Raw genomic sequence first — 17,898 nt, 5'->3', positions numbered from 1 at the left:
CGGCATCAGTGGTAAGGGCTGGGGTGGCCCTGTGGGTTCTGTTAACCCTCCACGCCCCAGGCACTGGCAAATGATGCAACACCACTGTTTCATATGGCCTATCTTGCATGTTTCTGTGATAAAGACTGAACCTGTTGTGCTTGGCAGTGGACAGTTTTACATTCCCAAAGTGTTAATATGTAACCCTAACTGCCTGGCACATTCCGCAGTAGATTCCGTTTGAAAGCTCTGAAAGCACACTTGCTTGGCCATAAACAACCAAATTCATTTAAAAGCTACAGAAGCTTTTGCACCGTTCTCTAGAGAAAGACGTATACGGCGGTGCCTATACTGTGTGAGCATAGTGTAACTTACAAAAATTAATGCATATGAACAGTGAGACATGACTTAAGGGCTTGTGTTGGCTTGTAGTAGAAAGAATGGGTAATTTGTTGGATGGCTTGCATAGCCCGTTTACCAAAGTAATATTTCTCTTTGGTTTTTCTTTTCAAGATCCTCATATTAAAGTCTCCGGGAAAAAGGAAAATGTCAAAGAAGCTAAAGAGAAGATCATGTCTGTTTTGGACACAAAAGTAAGATGAAAATCAATTAACCAGCCCTTGGGCTTGGAATTCCAAGTTCTTGATTTCTGAGACTCAGCAGTGCACCAGCACTTAGCGTTCCTGAACCTTCTTAGGTTACATTAAAAAGCAAACATTTTCACTGAAATTTAACATTTACATGGCTTAAAACAGCCAGTGATTGTTTCCATCTTTAAATTTGATCTGCTTTCAAGTAATTTCAAGTAGTACAGCTTTGCATGCTGCAAAATGAGTCAATGACAGCATCCAAAAGGAACTCTGGAGTATTTTATTTTATTTTATTTTAATAACTTGGGGTTTTTGTAACTGGACAGTTTTCTTTTCTAATTCATGAGCAGCCTGATCCCATGGAATCCTTACCCCCCAAAAAGCTGCTTTGTCACAAGCCACTGTCTGCACTGATTGGAGCTCTACATCCCATTTGGTTACAATTTCACGGAAAATCCCCCTAAGAGCTGTCAAGTCATGCAGATGTGCTAATGCAGTTGTTTTAATGGGTGAGGTAAAAATTACTTGCCATGGGCACACAATCTGTACTTGGTCACAGAGTGGGCATTAAAGGCCATGAGAAATATTTGTTAAAATGTTAAGTTATGTATTGTGTAATTATCACAAAAAGAAAACTGCATTTTCAGTGTAGCATTTGGAAAAGTTATACAGTACATATAAGAGTTTGCAGAGACACTTAGGGCAGTATGTGACCCATGAGGTTAGCCCTGAAGCTTCTCTTCAGATTTAGCCTAGCAAAGTGGAGCCCTTTAAACCACTTAAATATGGATGTGGCTGAGAGAAGTAAATAGATGTGTGATGCTGGTGTGCTGCAGCAGCCCATTTGTTGTCTGCAAATGCTTTTAAGCAGGCAAAATAGTTTTGCTTATACATCATACTAAGCAATACCATGGTGTGCAAAATGTGCTGAATGCGGGGGAGGATATTGCGGCGGCCACTTTCCTCCTCCCTGGTTTCTTTTTTTGCTGCTGCGACATGCTAGGAGCTAAGACATAGTTTGGCTTAATGTGTCATCTGAACCTGGCTTAGCTCTCCCGGATAAACCACAAGCTGTGTAAACCACAGAACAAACCATGGTTATAGTTCATGACATACTCTGGAGAGTTAAACCACAAGCCTAGGTTTACATAGCATGCTAAGGCAGACATAGCTTAGCTTTCAACAGTGCAGTGGCAAAACAACCAGAGAAGAGTGTAGTAGTCATGAAGGTTTTTTTCCTGGGAGCCTGCATCCTTATGCATTAGTGCCAAACTATGATTTGGCGTCTTCTTCTTCTTCTTCTTCTTCTTCTTCTTCTTCTTCTTCTTCTTCTTCTTCTTCTTCTTCTTCTTCTTCTTCTTCTTCTTTAAATTTGTTAGTCACTTCATCTTTCCCAGGGCAACTCAAAGTGACTTACAGCCAACCAACCAACTAAACAAACAGACAATAAACCCCACATAGATACCTTAAAACCAAGAGGAAAGATAAATCCATTAAAAGCATCCTACGCACTTCTAAAAGGCCACAGATAGCTAAATGTCAAAGTCCTGGTTACGGAAGAAAGTTTTTGCATGTCACCTAAACATACATAAAGATGGCACCAAGCAAGCCTCCTGAGCTTAGCATAACATAATACAGCAAGAATGCTCCTCAGCAATGTAACCTTGGTGTTCCATTAAAGGTCTACAATCATTTTCTGTTTGCCCCAGATTTTAGCAATCACTCCCAGCATGAGTTGGCTGAGGGGTAGCTCCTTGTTCTAAACCTTTATTTACCTATTGCTTAGTAGTAGTAGTAGTAGTAGTAGTAGTAGCTACTTAGTAGTAGTAGTAGTAGTAGTAGTAGTAGTAGTATTTATTGCAAATACCAGTCAGAGGCTTAATAAATGCCAGAGTAAAATGCAAGGTAATGGTCCTTGAGGCACACCTTATCATAAAAAATTGTCATTACTCCAGTATGGGGTTTTTTCTTGGTTTGTATTTATAACATGTCATCCATTTGCCTTAACCCTTGGATGTGCCAGCAATTTCAATATAATTTACAGCCCTAATATTTGCCCAAGGCAAATCTCAGGCATTTAAGAACTGTGGAGGGCAGGGTTTTTTTTTTTTTTTTTTTGCTGAATAGATCGCATGGAGTAGCTTATTCAAAGCTCAAAACCTGTGTCTCTAGTGGGGAGTGGATTCATAAGTCTCAAGAAAAGTGGTCCTTCCCACAAGCATCTTCCTTTAATGAAAGAAGGAAAATGGTTAGATTCATGGGAACTGTGAGGCATAGGATTACTGCTTCCCCCTTTTTTCCCCTTCTCTGCTCCCGTGGCTTTAAGAGCAGGCAGGTTCACAGAAAGTTAGCAGATAAAGAGGACTTTCACTTGCTCAACTTCCGTACCCAGTTTTAGGCTGGGAGAGAGGCGAGGAAAGCAGCTCCAGTGAAGGGTTGAGAACATAAGATACCTATGTCTAGGGGTACCTATGGCCTTCCAAAGGTTGACCACTCTCACCATTGAGCATGCTCATTGGGGCTGATGGGAGTTGGAGGTCCAGCAACATCAGGAGGGCCACATATCCCCCAATTTCTGGTCGACAGATGTCTCCCAAGTACATAACCATCTGATAACAAATACAGAAGAATATAGGTGGTGTGTTTTTTTTGAGCAAGTAACTTTCATTTACCAATTTTTGATGTCCTCTTGGAGGGAGGAGGTTTCATTAATCCACCATTTGTATGCAGAACCTTATGCGTTCTGTATCAAAACCATTTTCACCTACTCCACAGTGCTTCACTTGTTAAATTACAGGGCAAAATATGTGGCCTTGATCTGAAATGTCAACAGTAGAATAGTACTCAGATTTGAAAATGAAAACTCACCCACTGTTCCATTTAAGCTTCCGTTCAGGTTTTTCATGAAGTGTGGGACAAAGGCAACTTTCTCATATATATATATATATATATATATATATATATATATATATATATATATAAATAATCTCGTGTTTCTCATATTATAAGACACGTCTTATATTTATTTTTTCCTCAAAAAAACACACTATGGCTTATTTTCAAGGGATGTCTTGTTTTTTTCCTCCTCCTCCTGCCGCAGCCGGCATTGCTGCTGCGCCTATCACTATGTCTTATTTTCGGGGTATGGCTTATATTCCTTGAATGCTTAAAAATCCTGCTATGGCTTATTTTATGGGTATGTCTTAAAATATGAGAAACAGGGTGTGTGTATATATATATATATATATATATATATATATATATATATATATATATTCTGTATTGGAAGGACGCAATAAAATAAACTTCTGACCTTTCCCCCCGGCAGAGTAATCGAGTCACTCTGAAGATGGATGTATCCCATACAGAGCATTCTCATGTGATTGGCAAAGGAGGAAATAACATTAAAAAGGTGATGGAGGAAACAGGATGCCACATCCACTTTCCAGATTCTAATAGAAATAACCAAGCAGAAAAAAGCAATCAAGTGAGTATATATATTTTTCAACCACTGCACTGAGTCATAATATCCATACATATGAGTCAAGGCTTCGTGTCAATGGCACCCCAATACGTTTTGCTAATTGAGACAAAAGACGTTCCCCTACCCCAGAAACCTTTCTGTCCTACTCCCAAGCCTCTTTTGCCTAAGGCGACTGCCTTCAACTTGCCTCTGAGTAAGAGTGGCTTTGTTTATGTCCTTGGGCGTAAGTCAGTATAGAGAGAAACTTGAAGCAATGAATCTTAAAACTTTTCTCAGCCAAACAAATCACTTGCTGAAGTGATCAGAAAGTATTAGATAGCATTTTTATTACAAATGCAATGGCTATCTTTGAAATAGCACCTCTTGTGGTCCAGTCTGTTTTGTTACATAATTTTAAAATAACATTTAAGCACTTCTTGAATTAACTTTGATAATGTATCTAATAGAAACCTTGCATAGTTTGAAAAATGTTGCAGTGGGGGAGGGTAGTAAGAAACCAGAACTTCCAATTATGTTTTAAGCGTAAAGGATAACCAACAGATGCATAACCGTGAATCACAATGGTAGAATTCATTGTTACAATTTCAATCTTACGTTCATACTTCCACAGGTGTCAATTGCAGGACAACCAGCCGGAGTTGAGTCGGCCAGAGTTAGAATACGGGTAATTATCAGATGCTGGTATCTAACTGGTGCCTTCCATCGAGCCCTCCTGGCTCCTTCCTCATGTCCTTGAAATAAGTTTTTTATATAGTTCACTTGACCCAGAAAGTAGAAAACCACCCTGGCTGCTGTCTACTTTGGGGATGCTGCAGAACTGCGTAGTTCTGAGGATATACTAGTTGTAGCAGATATTTACAGACTTCCTTTCAAACCACTTGTGTTCACCCTATGTTTATGTGCTGTACTGACAAAGTTATAGACACATTCTGTGGATTAAAGCCCCAGAAGATGCAACAACAGTTTGTAGATTTTAATACTCCCCCTAGGTTTCTGGCATCATATCTACCTATTCCACTGTTAAATAGAGGTGAAATGTAATAATTTGATGAATTCTGGTAGAGATTGTGCAATGAAAGATGGTGGGCAGCATTAAACAGCTTTTAAGGCTGGCTGCTTGACTTAGAATTCTGAATATATACCTTCATGATAGGCCAGATAAGTTCTTCCTCGTGTTGAACTTTTGTTTCTAATCACTGTTCCAGGAGCTGCTCCCATTGGTGCTGATGTTTGAATTACCTATAGCTGGAATCCTTCAACCAATCCCTGATCCCAATTCTCCTACAATTCAGCATATATCACAGACATATAATATTTCAGTATCCTTTAAACAGCGTTCTCGGACATATGGAGCTACAGTCATCATCAGAGGATCTCAGAATAATGCTAGTTCTGTGAAGGTAACATCTTAGCTGATACTACTGTGGTTGTACTGAAGGCACAGGTGGATGTAGTATCTGTTCTTGTCGCTTTGCTTGGATTTGTGTGGCTGACAGTCCCAGTCAGTAAGGGGAAACTGCCTATTTCTGCCCAAGAGAAAGGAGTGAATTGTTTAACATAGCCTTTTTTCAATGGTGTGCATATGCATAATGGAAACTGCAGTTTGCGCTATTCTTCAGGTCATAACCCTGCAGTATCCTAGTACAAACCTCGGTTTACGTCTACCTCTGTTTGCGACCGCTTCGGTGAGCGACCGCCGCGGACCTGGAAGTGTTTACATTGGATTCCGATGCGCAGACGCGATCTGTGCAGCTCACACGTGCAGAAGCGCTCTATCAGCGCTTTGCGCATGCGCAGAAGCGTGCCTTTGGGGAGCGACCGCTTCAGTGAGCAACCGCCTCCGCGGAACGGATTGCGGTCGCAAACCGAGGTACCACTGTACAGACAGGAGTTCCATGTGTTACCTGCATATGTTTAGAGACTGAAACTTGAGCCTGTTTCACACATCAGGCTAAGTGGGTAAGATCAATATGTGTTCGAGTGAGAGGACAGCAGCCATCTAGCAGAAAGACACGGTTTACCTCTGTGCACTGATCATGCATTGTGCTTAGGCCTCATAGTCCTTAGTCCTGATTTTTCTAGGTAGCAATTGTAGCATTTTGGGCAAAGCCACGTTGGATTACATGTGTGGATACACTGAGTCTATTGACAGACATAAGCACGGCAGGCCTGGTGACAGGCAGCTAGTCATGATCTCCATGCCACATGTGGTATGTTCACCAGTATTGTGGAATACTAAAAGGACAAATCTCTTAGAGAATTTATGTATTCCAGCATAAGTGATTTCCTGTGTCTGTCCATAGATGTCATGCAGATGCATCTTTCACCTATTCCATTCGTTTTTTTAATACCAGAAAATCAGACTTTTAAAGGAAGCTGCTACTTTCTTATTTTAGAAACCCAATCCATTGTGGTCAAATACAAATTGCCACTCCCTGAATTTTAAGTTGTCTCTACCGCACTTGTAACCTACCCTTGCTTAATGCCATTTTCAGGGTATTTATGTAGGATTTACTCCCATTTTATCCTCACACAAAATATAGCCGCCTTATGAGACTGACTGTGTGTTGGGGAGGAGATCTAGTATGGATTGAACAAAACAGATATATATATATATATATATATATATATATATATATATATATATATATATATATATATTACAGCACTGGATACACAAGCCTGCATATTAATCCCTTTGCTTTAATTGAGATGAGTCTCATTCCTTTCTGTATGCAGAATATATGGGGAGGAACCTGATATAAACTTTTCTCCAACTTCTTTTAAATAGGAAGGAACAGCTATGCTCTTGGAGCACCTGGCTGGTAGCTTGGCTTCTGCAATCCCCGTGAGCACACAGCTGGATATAGCAGCTCAGCATCATCTCTTTATGATGGGTCGGAACGGCAGCAACATCAAGCATATAATGCAGAGAACTGGTGCTCAGATCCATTTCCCCGATCCCAGTAACCCACAGAAGAAATCCACAGTCTACCTCCAGGGCACTATTGAGTCAGTCTGCCTTGCCAGACAGTACCTCATGGTATGTACATTAAAAACTGTTGAAATTGTCAAGCAGCAGCAACAACAACAAAAACACTGCAATCACAGGCCAATTCACTGGTACTCAAATGAATGATAAGGCTGTAGGTTTGTGAGCAGTTATGCAGTCAATAGGGATCACAGCTGCTGTTTCCAGATCTGCAAAGACCAGGGGTTCCCAGTTCCTGCTGGAGTGGTAAATCTGTGTCTAGACTGTCTTGCTTCAGGTTGATGTGGATTTGTGTGATTTAAATGCTCCTCCATACAAAAGGAAAATATAAAAAACTGGAATGTTAAGAACAAGGTTTGGGTTTAACCAGTGCTATTTTTCTAGAAAAAAGAGGTGCTGGAACTCACCATGAACACCTCCCTTGTTCTCTTACAATGGCAATGGCGTCCACCTGAGAGGTGCCAGAACTGAGTTCCGGCTGAAAAAAAAGCCCTGGGTTTAATCCTCCCTACTTCACTTCTAGTTTCCTCTTGAAGAGGGATTTTTTGTGCATGGAGTAGCAATCAGTCATGTGAGCCAATACCAGGTTTGTCACCTCAGCGAGAACTCTGCATTGAGCATATGATGATTTATGTATGTGTTTCCAAACACAAATATGTCCTATTCACAGGCTACCTTCTTAGGTGTACACAAGCATAATAGGTTTGATAGGGTTAAGGGACTCTTTAATTAAATGATGCATGATTTAACCAATGAGTTACTAACATGAAGCCAATGTTTGTCTGTTTTCTAAGTAATTTAAACCTGCAAATACCTCAGCACAAAAGTTTGCAAAGATCTGTTGAGAAATTCTAGCGTTAGTGGCTCAAATCAGTGACATTTGAGTTCCAGCCCAAAAACTGTTTACTTAGATTTCATGAACTATGGGTTTTGGAATTTGAGAATTATAAGTACAGGGAATTGAATTTTGAATTCCCATAGCCTAAAACAGCAATAGTGAGAGCTCAAGTTAGCAGATTTGTAACACACACATCCAGTTGACAAGAACTAACATGGCCATTCTTTCTTTCAATGCTGCAAGGGAGTGCACATATAATGGGATGGTAAGTTATGGTTCCATTGATCTATTGTTGTTGATGTTGAATATCCAACTAGTAGTATTCAGTGTGGAGGAAGAAATTTAATCTAGAAGTATGCTTTTTAAGATATGCTCATAGAAAACACCATCAGGGATACTGATTAATTTCTATGTAAGAATGACAGAAAGCTTAAATTAAAAAGCCCTTTTTTAATGCTCAGAAGAGCAGCAGAAGTGTTTTTTATATTTTTAAATAGAGTGAAAAGTGATGAGCAGATCAAGTGCAAGGATGATTTTTTTTAAGCATGTCATGCTCATTAATTTTATTTATCTTTCTTCAGACAGTTCAGGTTTTATTTTTTAAAAAATTAAAATGCAACAAGCCAGAAGAAGGTGAAGCATCCAAAAGAATAAAAGCCGGTTTAAAGCAGTATAGGTTGCTGTGAATAAAAAAAATTACCTTCAGTTGGCTCAGCGCTAGGCAAGTCTTCTGCAGTGAAAGGAGCTCTAGAATCTGAGTGCCACTGCAGACATAAGTGTCTCCCCAGCTCACCTAAGATATTGGGGGCAGAGATGCAAGAAAGGTTTCTGAGGAGGATGTCTAGAACTGGGCAGATTAAACCAATAAAAACAGCATTTTGAATTGAGCCCAGAAATTGACAAGAAGCCAGTGCAAATGTCTTAAGACTGGCCGGATGAGTTCCATGCACCCTTTCCTAGATAGTGCAGAACATGGTAAGTAGATTACTAACTGAAACTGGCCATCATGCAGTCCATTGCCGATCTCAGACAGTGGTTCCTTAACCCCCACAGTCTCACCTGCATTTAATGAGAGGAAGAAATATAGTTGGGTGAAAACACTGCTTCCCAAATGCCCCTTCTCAGTGGCTTCCAGTGTTAAATAGGAAAGCTTCATTGCAAAATTAAATATGTCTTAGTTTGTAGGTTCTTGTGTTTTCTTTTTCATTCATTTGCAAATGCAGGAAACGAGTGAACCAATTTTAAGAATCACTTGTGAAAATCCTGTACCTCCTTACGTAGGAGTAAGCCCCTCCAAATTCAGTGACGCTTACTTTTGAGTAGGCATGTATAGGATAATGCTCTGCCTGCCTGTTGATACTGGGTTTTGTATTTAATCTTTCAGGGCTGCCTTCCTCTTGTGCTGATGTTCGATATGAAGGAAGAAATTGATGTAGAACCACACTTTATAACTCAGCTAATGGAACAGCTAGACGTCTTCATTAGTATTAAGCCAAAGCCAAAGCAGCCAAGCAAGGTTGGTAGAAAACATTCCCTTTCTGTAGGCAAATCAAGCCTTCCTCCTGCAGCCCAGAAATAAACCAAACTAGCTGTCCAGTCAATGGATGTATAGCATCTGAAAACAAGACTTGCCTTTTATTGAGAATTATTTCCTGCATTCACAGAGCACCTCTGCAGCCAGTTTGCACTCTTTAAAAAAAGATAATGTAATGCATTTAGCTCTGAGAAGCCAATGCTTCTAATAAACTAGGAGTGTTACGGAAACACTATCCCCTTTAACCCTACATGTATACTCAGACCCAGCTCTATATTGCACAAGCAAGAGGGCTTGGGAAACCAGTGGCACTTGGGAAACCAGAAGCTAAGCAGGACATGGTTCCCCACCTATTGCAATGTTTCCACCAAAGAGCCCTTGTGATGATGGGCTCTGGTGAGAGGCAAGCAAGGCACTGGGCCTCTGTTGTCTATGCTTAGAACCTAGAATGTGTCCCAATGGGCTTGTTCATATTTTCCAGTAGTATCTTGCAACTTGAGACTTCACTCAGTCATGAAACTCACTGAGTGACCTTAGACAAGTCCCTGTCTCTCAGCCTAACCTATTTCACAGGGTTTTAAGGATGGAAAAAATGAGGAGTGGGGTTATGTGCGCTGCCTTAAGCTCCTTTGGATATAAAGCAAAAAAATAAGTATAGCAAATTGCTAAACGGGTTGCAAGGCCTGCACAAATCTTGCATACAGATTTGTGAAATAATGGGAAGAGGAGCAAATATATATTTCACTATTTAATAGGAGAAAGCATTAAACAGGGCAACATCCATATCATATCACCACTGGGTAATATCCATCCTATTACCTTGATTTTAACTTATACTATTAACTATTTTATAGCTGGCTTTATTTGAACTGGCTTTATCAAACGATCTTTTTTTTTTTTTGGTTATTTGTGAACAACAGAAAACTTCTTTATATCCCTGGTACTGCAGTAAAGCTTTAATAATAAAGGCTTCCAATGAACACGAGCAGTGTTAGAAACTAAGATATGAAAGCTAAGGGGCACCTTAAACCTAGGTTATGGGCGCAACTATGGAATATCCAGGCGGACTTTTGTTATAACAAGAATACAAAGCTGAAAATGAATGAATTGCAGCTAAAATATTACATTCATTTTTCACATGGTCTAGTCCTCCTCTCCCCCCCCCCCATTCTTAAGAGGGTCTCTTCTCCAGTCTTCAGAGAGTAACTGGAAGTGGGGAGGCAGAAAAAGGTCCTCCTTTCCTTCCACTCTGCATTTTTAATCTGAAATCTTAGGTGCAGTACTGCAGCCAGAGCTCAGAAACTGCTCACACTAATGAAATTCCCTGTCACAAAATGCGCCTAGAACAATGAGAGTTTCCAACACTGAATAGGAGGTTTCTAATTCATTGCTATGTTGTTTTAGGGATATAAGCAACACAAATATAGAAACCCAAGCAAGGGAAGAATTGTCAGGTGTTTGTAAAAACTCCATTTTTACTAAAATTTCAGGCTGATTGTACATGATGTAAGAATAATGTTGCGCAACTAATGCCCATTGGAATGCAGTCTGGGTTGGAAGATTAAATGATAGAATAATTCCTTGAGCTCCCCACCATGTGGCCAGAATTTGGTTTTCCTTAACCAGAGCAATCTTCTGGAAGTATTGCCGTGATAAAGTTAATAAGGATCTGAGCCTATAGTATAGCAGTTCTATTCACCATGCACCTATTCAGTTCAAACTGGCAAAATGTTGTTTACATCAATTGATCTCCAGGTCTCCTGTTGATTTAATTCATGTTGGTAACTGCCTCCCTTCCCCTTCAGAGACAAGTACCAAAGGATATATTGTTTTCAATATGTGCAATTTTAAGTTATGTGGCCAGAATTGGAAGCTTGGAGCAGGGCTGTGCAGAGTTTCTGGTTTGAGTGAACCTTGGTTTGCATTAACCACCTTGACACATTGCACATGTAACATTGTTTGTGTATGGAGCGGAAACAGCCTGAGTTCATGAGGCTGGGAGTGGGGGTGGGTGCAGGATACAGGGACTCAAGAGGCATAAACTTGAAAGGGAGAATAATCAGTAGCATACACGGTTTGCAGGCCTTCATCCTAAAATGAAAAGAAGGAAGATTTTAGCTCAGGTACAAGCAGCATTTTGGTTGTTGGCAAACCTTGCTCTGTGATCGAAGAACAGGCAGAAAAGAGGATGCTGGAAGTTGTGGAGTCCATTAAGGCTGAAAGGATCTCACTTTCCCTGTGTATATAAAAACATAGATTTGATACCAGAACTATTTAGTGTAATTCTAAGTAGTTGCAGGGGATTTTTTTTATATATACATAAACACTTGTCCCATTTTGAAAGATTATAAAACATACACATCATTAAGATAATTGTGTTTTATCTTGTAAGGGAGGAATTAAACAAGGCTCATTGTAGTCCCTGTGTTCCACAGTTCTTCCTTTAGAAAAAGGCAAAATGTTAAGTAATCCCTACAAGTTTTGCAGACCTCACTGCTGTCTTTCTATTAATACCAGAGGATGAGTTTGGCTCGAGAGTGGGCTTGTAAACAAATTCCTCTAAATGTTGCCAGTTATCAGAATCACTTGGAACATTTTATTGCATTTCCTTGCTTACATGTTTCCTCCTTACAGTCTGTAATTGTGAAAAGTGTTGAGCGAAATGCCTTAAACATGTACGAGGCACGAAAATGTCTCCTGGGCCTTGAAAGCAGTGGAGTCCCCATGGCAACAAGCCCATCCGCAGTCTCATGTCCTGTTGGCCTCTCATGTCCTGGTTTGGATATCCTGTCCTCCGCTGGGCTAGGACTTACTGGACTCGGTAAGAAGTCTACAGTACTTTACTGTACTCGAAAACTTTGCACTATGTGTTGGGTTGTGGGACGAGCTGTGTGTTTTAACCATGTATTTAACTGAAGAGGGGTAATGGAAGATATTGAGGGTGGGATGTAAGATAACTGCTTTGAGGCAATTGCTGTTGGCAATGAAGGAACAGCTGGGGTATGAGACGAGGATAGGACAGAGTTGGGTGTCAATGGGATTTCTGATTAAAGTACAGTCCATTGGTGACCAGTTTCCAAAGAATGTTGTTGAACTTGCCACGCTGGAGTTTAATGAGAGGGGGAAGTGCAGTGCCCCCATGTCTAGGTAGCGCCAGCATCACTGAAGGGGGAAGTAGCTATCATGGGAAGTATAGGTTTCTGTGGACACCTCTTTGAAAATGTCAGCCCTCCAATGTGATATTAAAGCAAAATTAATTTGAAGAATTTGATTTATTTTTTTAAAGCATTGTTTCATTAATTCTGTGCAATCGTGCGAGAGATAAGTTACCTGTCATGCTTTTTTTTTTTTTTACTTTTTAGGCCTCCTTGGTCCAACAGCCTTGTCCGTCAGCACATCCACCACACCAAACTCTCTCCTAAATGCTCTAAATAGTTCTGTTAGTCCTTTGCAGAGTCCTAGTTCAGGCACACCCAGCCCAACATTGTGGGCATCTTCAATTGCCAATACAAGTGCTACAGGTTAGTAGGTCTAATTTGTTTTTAAAAGGGGGGGGAGGAGCTTGAACTTTTGTGTAGTGAACGGTAAAAAATGTTTTAGAGAGAAGCATGAGATCCAAATTATGAAGAATTCCCAAGTTCCAACAAAGGTTTATGGCAGAGTTTCCCCAACTTTTCATGTTGTTGACGCACTTTTTAGACATGCATCATTTTGCGACACAGTAATTCAGTTTTGCTAGCAAACCGGAGGTTAAGCGAACCCATTTCCAGCCCCAGGAAGAGCGTTCGCACAACACACCCTCTCACTGCAGCCAGCGCACTAACGTGCCGCGTCACTGTTTGGAAAGCTCTCGTTTATAGCATTAAAGTGGTGTGATCAAATTAAGTCTTCGTTGTAATGAACTTCTTTACAGTGGAGTATCCTAAGATAGAGCTCTTCCTTTGCAGAATGTTCCAGGTTCAGTCACTGACATTTCAAGTAGCAGGACTGTGCCATAGAGAGATACCGGCAGTTGAGAAAAAGCTGTATTGGAGCAATTGCCTGGCTGTCCATAATTGCTGCTCTATATAATTAAGATTTTGTGCATGAATGCAATTGAGAAATATTACTGATCTAGAGGTTGTTACATTTTATTTCAGGCTTCTCTGCTATTCCCCACCTGATGATGCCATCTACTGCCCAAGCCACTTTGACCAGTATTCTTTTATCAGGGGTGCCAAACTATAGCCAGAACACGCCATCTCCCCCTCCTGGCTTGACCCCTGTGGATATTCATGTCAATGGCATGCAAGCGGAAAACAAGAAAAGCTCAGCTTCTCTAAATGGTCATGTAAAGGTAAATTGACTTAGGCTACAATCCTAAGCATTCTTCATTGAGAGTATCCCATTGAACTAAGTAATTATGCTTAGGATTATACAGTCAACGCATATTGAAAATACATCTAAGTATATTAAAAGACAATAAAAACCTTATGTTGAAATCTTATGTTAAAACAGCAAGCAGAGTATAAAAATCTCCTGCCTTGATTAATTAGGGCACTTTGTCAATCGAATGGTTATAAACTGTAACACAGCAGGTAAATAAAGGTGGAGATTATGGTCAAATATTAATTTATATATCTCCATCTGTACAGGTGGGACAAATCTGAGGTGGGCACCTTTTTACTATTTATAGGCTGAAAGTAAGTCTTGGGTCTGTGTGCTCCCTCTCCTCCTACAGTGAAGCTGCCAGGAAGAGTTTGGAAGCTTTAGGTTTAATTTTTATTTAAACACAGTTTAGTTGCATGTACCAACCCAGACAAACTGTGGTTAGTTATAAGGATGATTTGCTGAAACCAGTCAACTTCATAAACCATGGTTTGATGTTTGCTTGTTTCAATAAATAATAGTTAACTTTAGACTAACCACAGTTTTTCAGGATTTGGACATAAAGCTGAGTTGCATTTAAATGAAAACGAACACTTCTGATCTTCTCATTACTGTACCAAAGGAGAAGAGAAAGGGGAGCATATGAGACCCAGGCTTTTTCGCTTGTTAAACCATAGTTTAACATAGCATCCAAATGCAGCCACAGAGATGGTTGTATTTTAAGTCCCATTTGAAATCAGTTCAAACCAGCTACATGTCTCACTAATGTCAATAGAAATCAACCAACCAAACTTTGGGGCTTTTGTGTTAAGGAAAAGGGTTGGCTTCTAAGCTTTGCAGAGTATAGAGTATAACTTTGCCATTGCAGCTTCCTTCCTACTTGGCATCTTCAGTATCTCAAATAGTAGGGAATAAATCCAAAATCTGAACATTGATTTTTGAAACTCAGATTTAGTGCTGCTCATTGTTTTAAAACCTGGACTTGTTTGCCTGCAGTTGTTGGGTAGGGGAAATGCAAATATTTTCCCCCTTATTCGAGTTTCTTTCTGCCTGCAATCTACCTAATTTTGTGTTCAACCACTTTGGCACAAAGATAATTTTCAACAGTGACAATCTGAACTCACAGTATTGGAAGAGTACATAAGTGGATGGCTTCTGTGGGATGTGACAAAAGTCTTCTGTGGATTAGGTTCAGACATAAATATTCCACTCAGTTAAACTATGCTTGATCTTGGGGAAAGAGTGAGTGTGCTGTTTGCTGGGAAAGGCATCTGGGTAAGCAGGGGATGACTCTAGTGGTGTCCTTGAGTGTACATACTGTACTGCCATTCCCTCCTAGGAGAGTTGCTAAAGTTCTGCTCCTTGTGACACTCCTTCCGAGCCAAATCCCCTGTTCATGACATTGTCCTGGTTCGCATTTCACTTTAAACCATAGTTAAAATAAACTGTGGTTTAATGTGAATGGACAGCATTCTAGCACAATGCAGCCAAAATCACGGGTGCTTTGCTCCTCTCCTGCTGGGAATCAAGCCGCGCTCTGGCTTGTTGTGTCATCTGAACCTTGTCTCGTCGTTTATTTCTCTCCAAAACATGAATTGGAAGCCAAGGTTTGTTCCTGGCCTAATGCTTGTGGTTTGTTTGGGGGAAAGAAACCATGACCCAAGTTTGGATGACACGATAAGCCAGACCATGGCCTGTTTCCCGGCGGCAGCAGCAGTGGAGGAGTGCAGCACCCAGGATTTCAGCAGCATGCAGTAGCACACAGCTTCTTCCCATTAAACCACAGGGATTTTGTTTTGTTTCGAACTATGGTTACTTTTCTGTGTTGTGTGAAACGTGCCATTAGGTTTTTCTCATCTCTTTTCATGACAGGCCCTGCTCTGTATGGGCACCCCTCTTGCCATTCATCAAAGGACTTTTGCTAGTGTAAATGCTTAAGTGATACACTGCTCTTTTTTGTTGTTCTCGGTGGATCTTTTTCAATAAAATGTTTTATAGTTTAAGATTATGACTAAGCATTCTTGCGACTATTCCAGACCTCAGCTATGAAATATACTGCACTAACTGCTGCATCACTCGGTGAAAATGTATTGGGTCCAAACCACAGCGATCCATCCAGGCAGACAAATAGTCATAGTGCCTCCGAACAAGTGACCACCAAGGCAAATGCTGGCGAAGGTATAATCAAATAAGCATTGTGCTTTCTCAGGTTGCCTTGTCCTCTCAGATGGGCAGGGTTACCTCTCCTGAGAGATTCGGGATAAGCTTGTATTTTAATTGGTGATGAATCATTCTAAACACCAGCTGAGTAAACGGCAAGCTAAGCGACTAAGCAGATAGCATGAAATTAAGGGGCTGCCAGTTTCAGCAGGATTCCCAAGTCGTCGTCATGCTAAATATTGAAGAGATGCTCAAGTTCAAGTAGCTGGCCGAGGGCTGCCTTTAAATCCATTGTCACTCATTTTACACATGAGTTCGTCAGTAGCTTGGCTTGGAATAAAACAAGCCATGCTTCGTTATAGAAATGAGCCTTGGGCTTGCATGCTTTCCCTCCCCTTAGTTGGAAAGGGAGGCGTTTTAAATCTCCTGTCCCCAATTTATTCTAACCTGCAGTTTCCTGAACTCAGGCAAAATGGGAAAGAAGGGAATGTATGAGCTCAAGATTCACGGCAGCTTTCACTTCAAACAGCAAACCATGCTTTTATATTACATATGAGCCAGACCAGTAAAACTGCTCAAATTGAGGTTTTTATATTGCGCTGTAAAATTCGATTTCTTAGTTTCATGGCATGATGAATGATAGAGGTGTGGTATGGTTCACATAGCTTCTAATATTACACCTTCAAGTGTGTATATGGCTGCTATAGGTCTCTGTGTAGTGCTTTGCTGAAAAGTTTGGTATCAGAAATTTTGCACCAAGAAAATGTGAACCATTCTTTCCCTATACAAATGATATATGAGAGCATGCTTTGTGTTTTTATTGCAAAGTTCTGCTGTGCATAGTGACTGTGTTACTGAAACTATTTTTTCAGTAAGCTGTCGTGGAAAGCTGCAAATATCCTTCATAATAAATTGAAATGGACAAAGCTTCAGTGGAATCAGTACTATGGAAGGATATTGGTGGCTATCGAATCAGCTCCTATAGTGACAGGATTTGTGCTAGCCTTAAATCATTCCTGACAGATACATAATATCCTGCTCTTTGTTCTTCATAGGTTGCAATGATGCCTTTGTGGAGGTGGGCATGCCAAGAAGTCCTTCACATTCTGCCAATGCCAGTGATCTCAAGCAAATGATGAGTTCCTCCAAGCAATCCTGTGCAAAGAGGCAAACAGTAGAACTGCTGCAAGGCACCAAAAACTCTCACTTACAGTATGCCACATTCATAAATATGACTTTATAAAGTACTGGGAGGCAGTAACATATTTTACATGTTCTGGGGAAGGGCGGGTGGCTCTGCCGTTAACAACGGTCTTACTCTGGAGTTAAGGCTCTGCCCTGAAGTAAGAGAGCTTCTCAAAATTCATATGGACATGGTGATCTCTTGATGACGTTTGACTCTCATGATTTTTGCTTAATTGAAGTGCTACCTGCATGCTAATACTTAACAGAGAGTCTCTCAGTGTTACCGTCCCCCTATTGCAGAAGAGGTTCCCTGGGGCTGAGAAAACAAGGCTTGTGCAAGGCTACATAGCGAGTGGTGAGATTTAAGCAGGGAATTTTGTGATTTACATGTCAGTCTCATACCCACCACACTAGCTCTCCAAAAGAAATGTGTGGGGTTCACAGCATACTTTCCTCAATACCACTCTTCAGTAACTTGTATGTGTAATTATAAGGCAGGCTTTTTAATATTGTCATAGTGATGTACTTGCAACTTCTCAGTTGGACGTGGGTTATATTCCCCACTTTGCTTAAAAGTAGGGAGCAGTGTGACCAGATCAGTAAACACCAATAAGTCAGCCCACACTTAAACAGCTTTTCCCACTAATCCAGGTATAGGCAGACTCAGCCGTCCAATGTTCTGAGACTACAATTCCCATCATCCCTGACCACTGGTCCTGTTAGCTAGGGATGATGGGAGTTGTAGTTCTAAAACATCTGGAGGGCCAA

The 17,898-nt window shown here is 40.6% G+C and overlaps 1 protein-coding gene across 1 annotated transcript in view; it reads left to right on the top strand.

Annotated features, from left to right (window-relative positions):
* The window catches only part of BICC1 (BicC family RNA binding protein 1), a 112,371-nt gene that overhangs the window by 79,639 nt on the left and 14,834 nt on the right, over positions 1-17,898 (top strand). Inside the window, exons 4-14 of the mRNA XM_035137506.2 lie at positions 493-572; positions 3,898-4,056; positions 4,664-4,717; positions 5,259-5,453; positions 6,845-7,096; positions 9,268-9,399; positions 12,052-12,238; positions 12,780-12,938; positions 13,557-13,753; positions 15,822-15,963; positions 17,001-17,157. Of these exons, the coding sequence (XP_034993397.1) occupies positions 493-572; positions 3,898-4,056; positions 4,664-4,717; positions 5,259-5,453; positions 6,845-7,096; positions 9,268-9,399; positions 12,052-12,238; positions 12,780-12,938; positions 13,557-13,753; positions 15,822-15,963; positions 17,001-17,157 (1,714 nt within the window). The remainder of the gene's footprint in view (positions 1-492; positions 573-3,897; positions 4,057-4,663; positions 4,718-5,258; positions 5,454-6,844; positions 7,097-9,267; positions 9,400-12,051; positions 12,239-12,779; positions 12,939-13,556; positions 13,754-15,821; positions 15,964-17,000; positions 17,158-17,898) is intronic.

Source organism: Zootoca vivipara, chromosome 5 (assembly GCF_963506605.1).
Source record: "Zootoca vivipara chromosome 5, rZooViv1.1, whole genome shotgun sequence".
NCBI lineage: Eukaryota > Metazoa > Chordata > Lepidosauria > Squamata > Lacertidae > Zootoca > Zootoca vivipara.
This window is presented reverse-complemented; position numbering and strand designations above follow the sequence as displayed.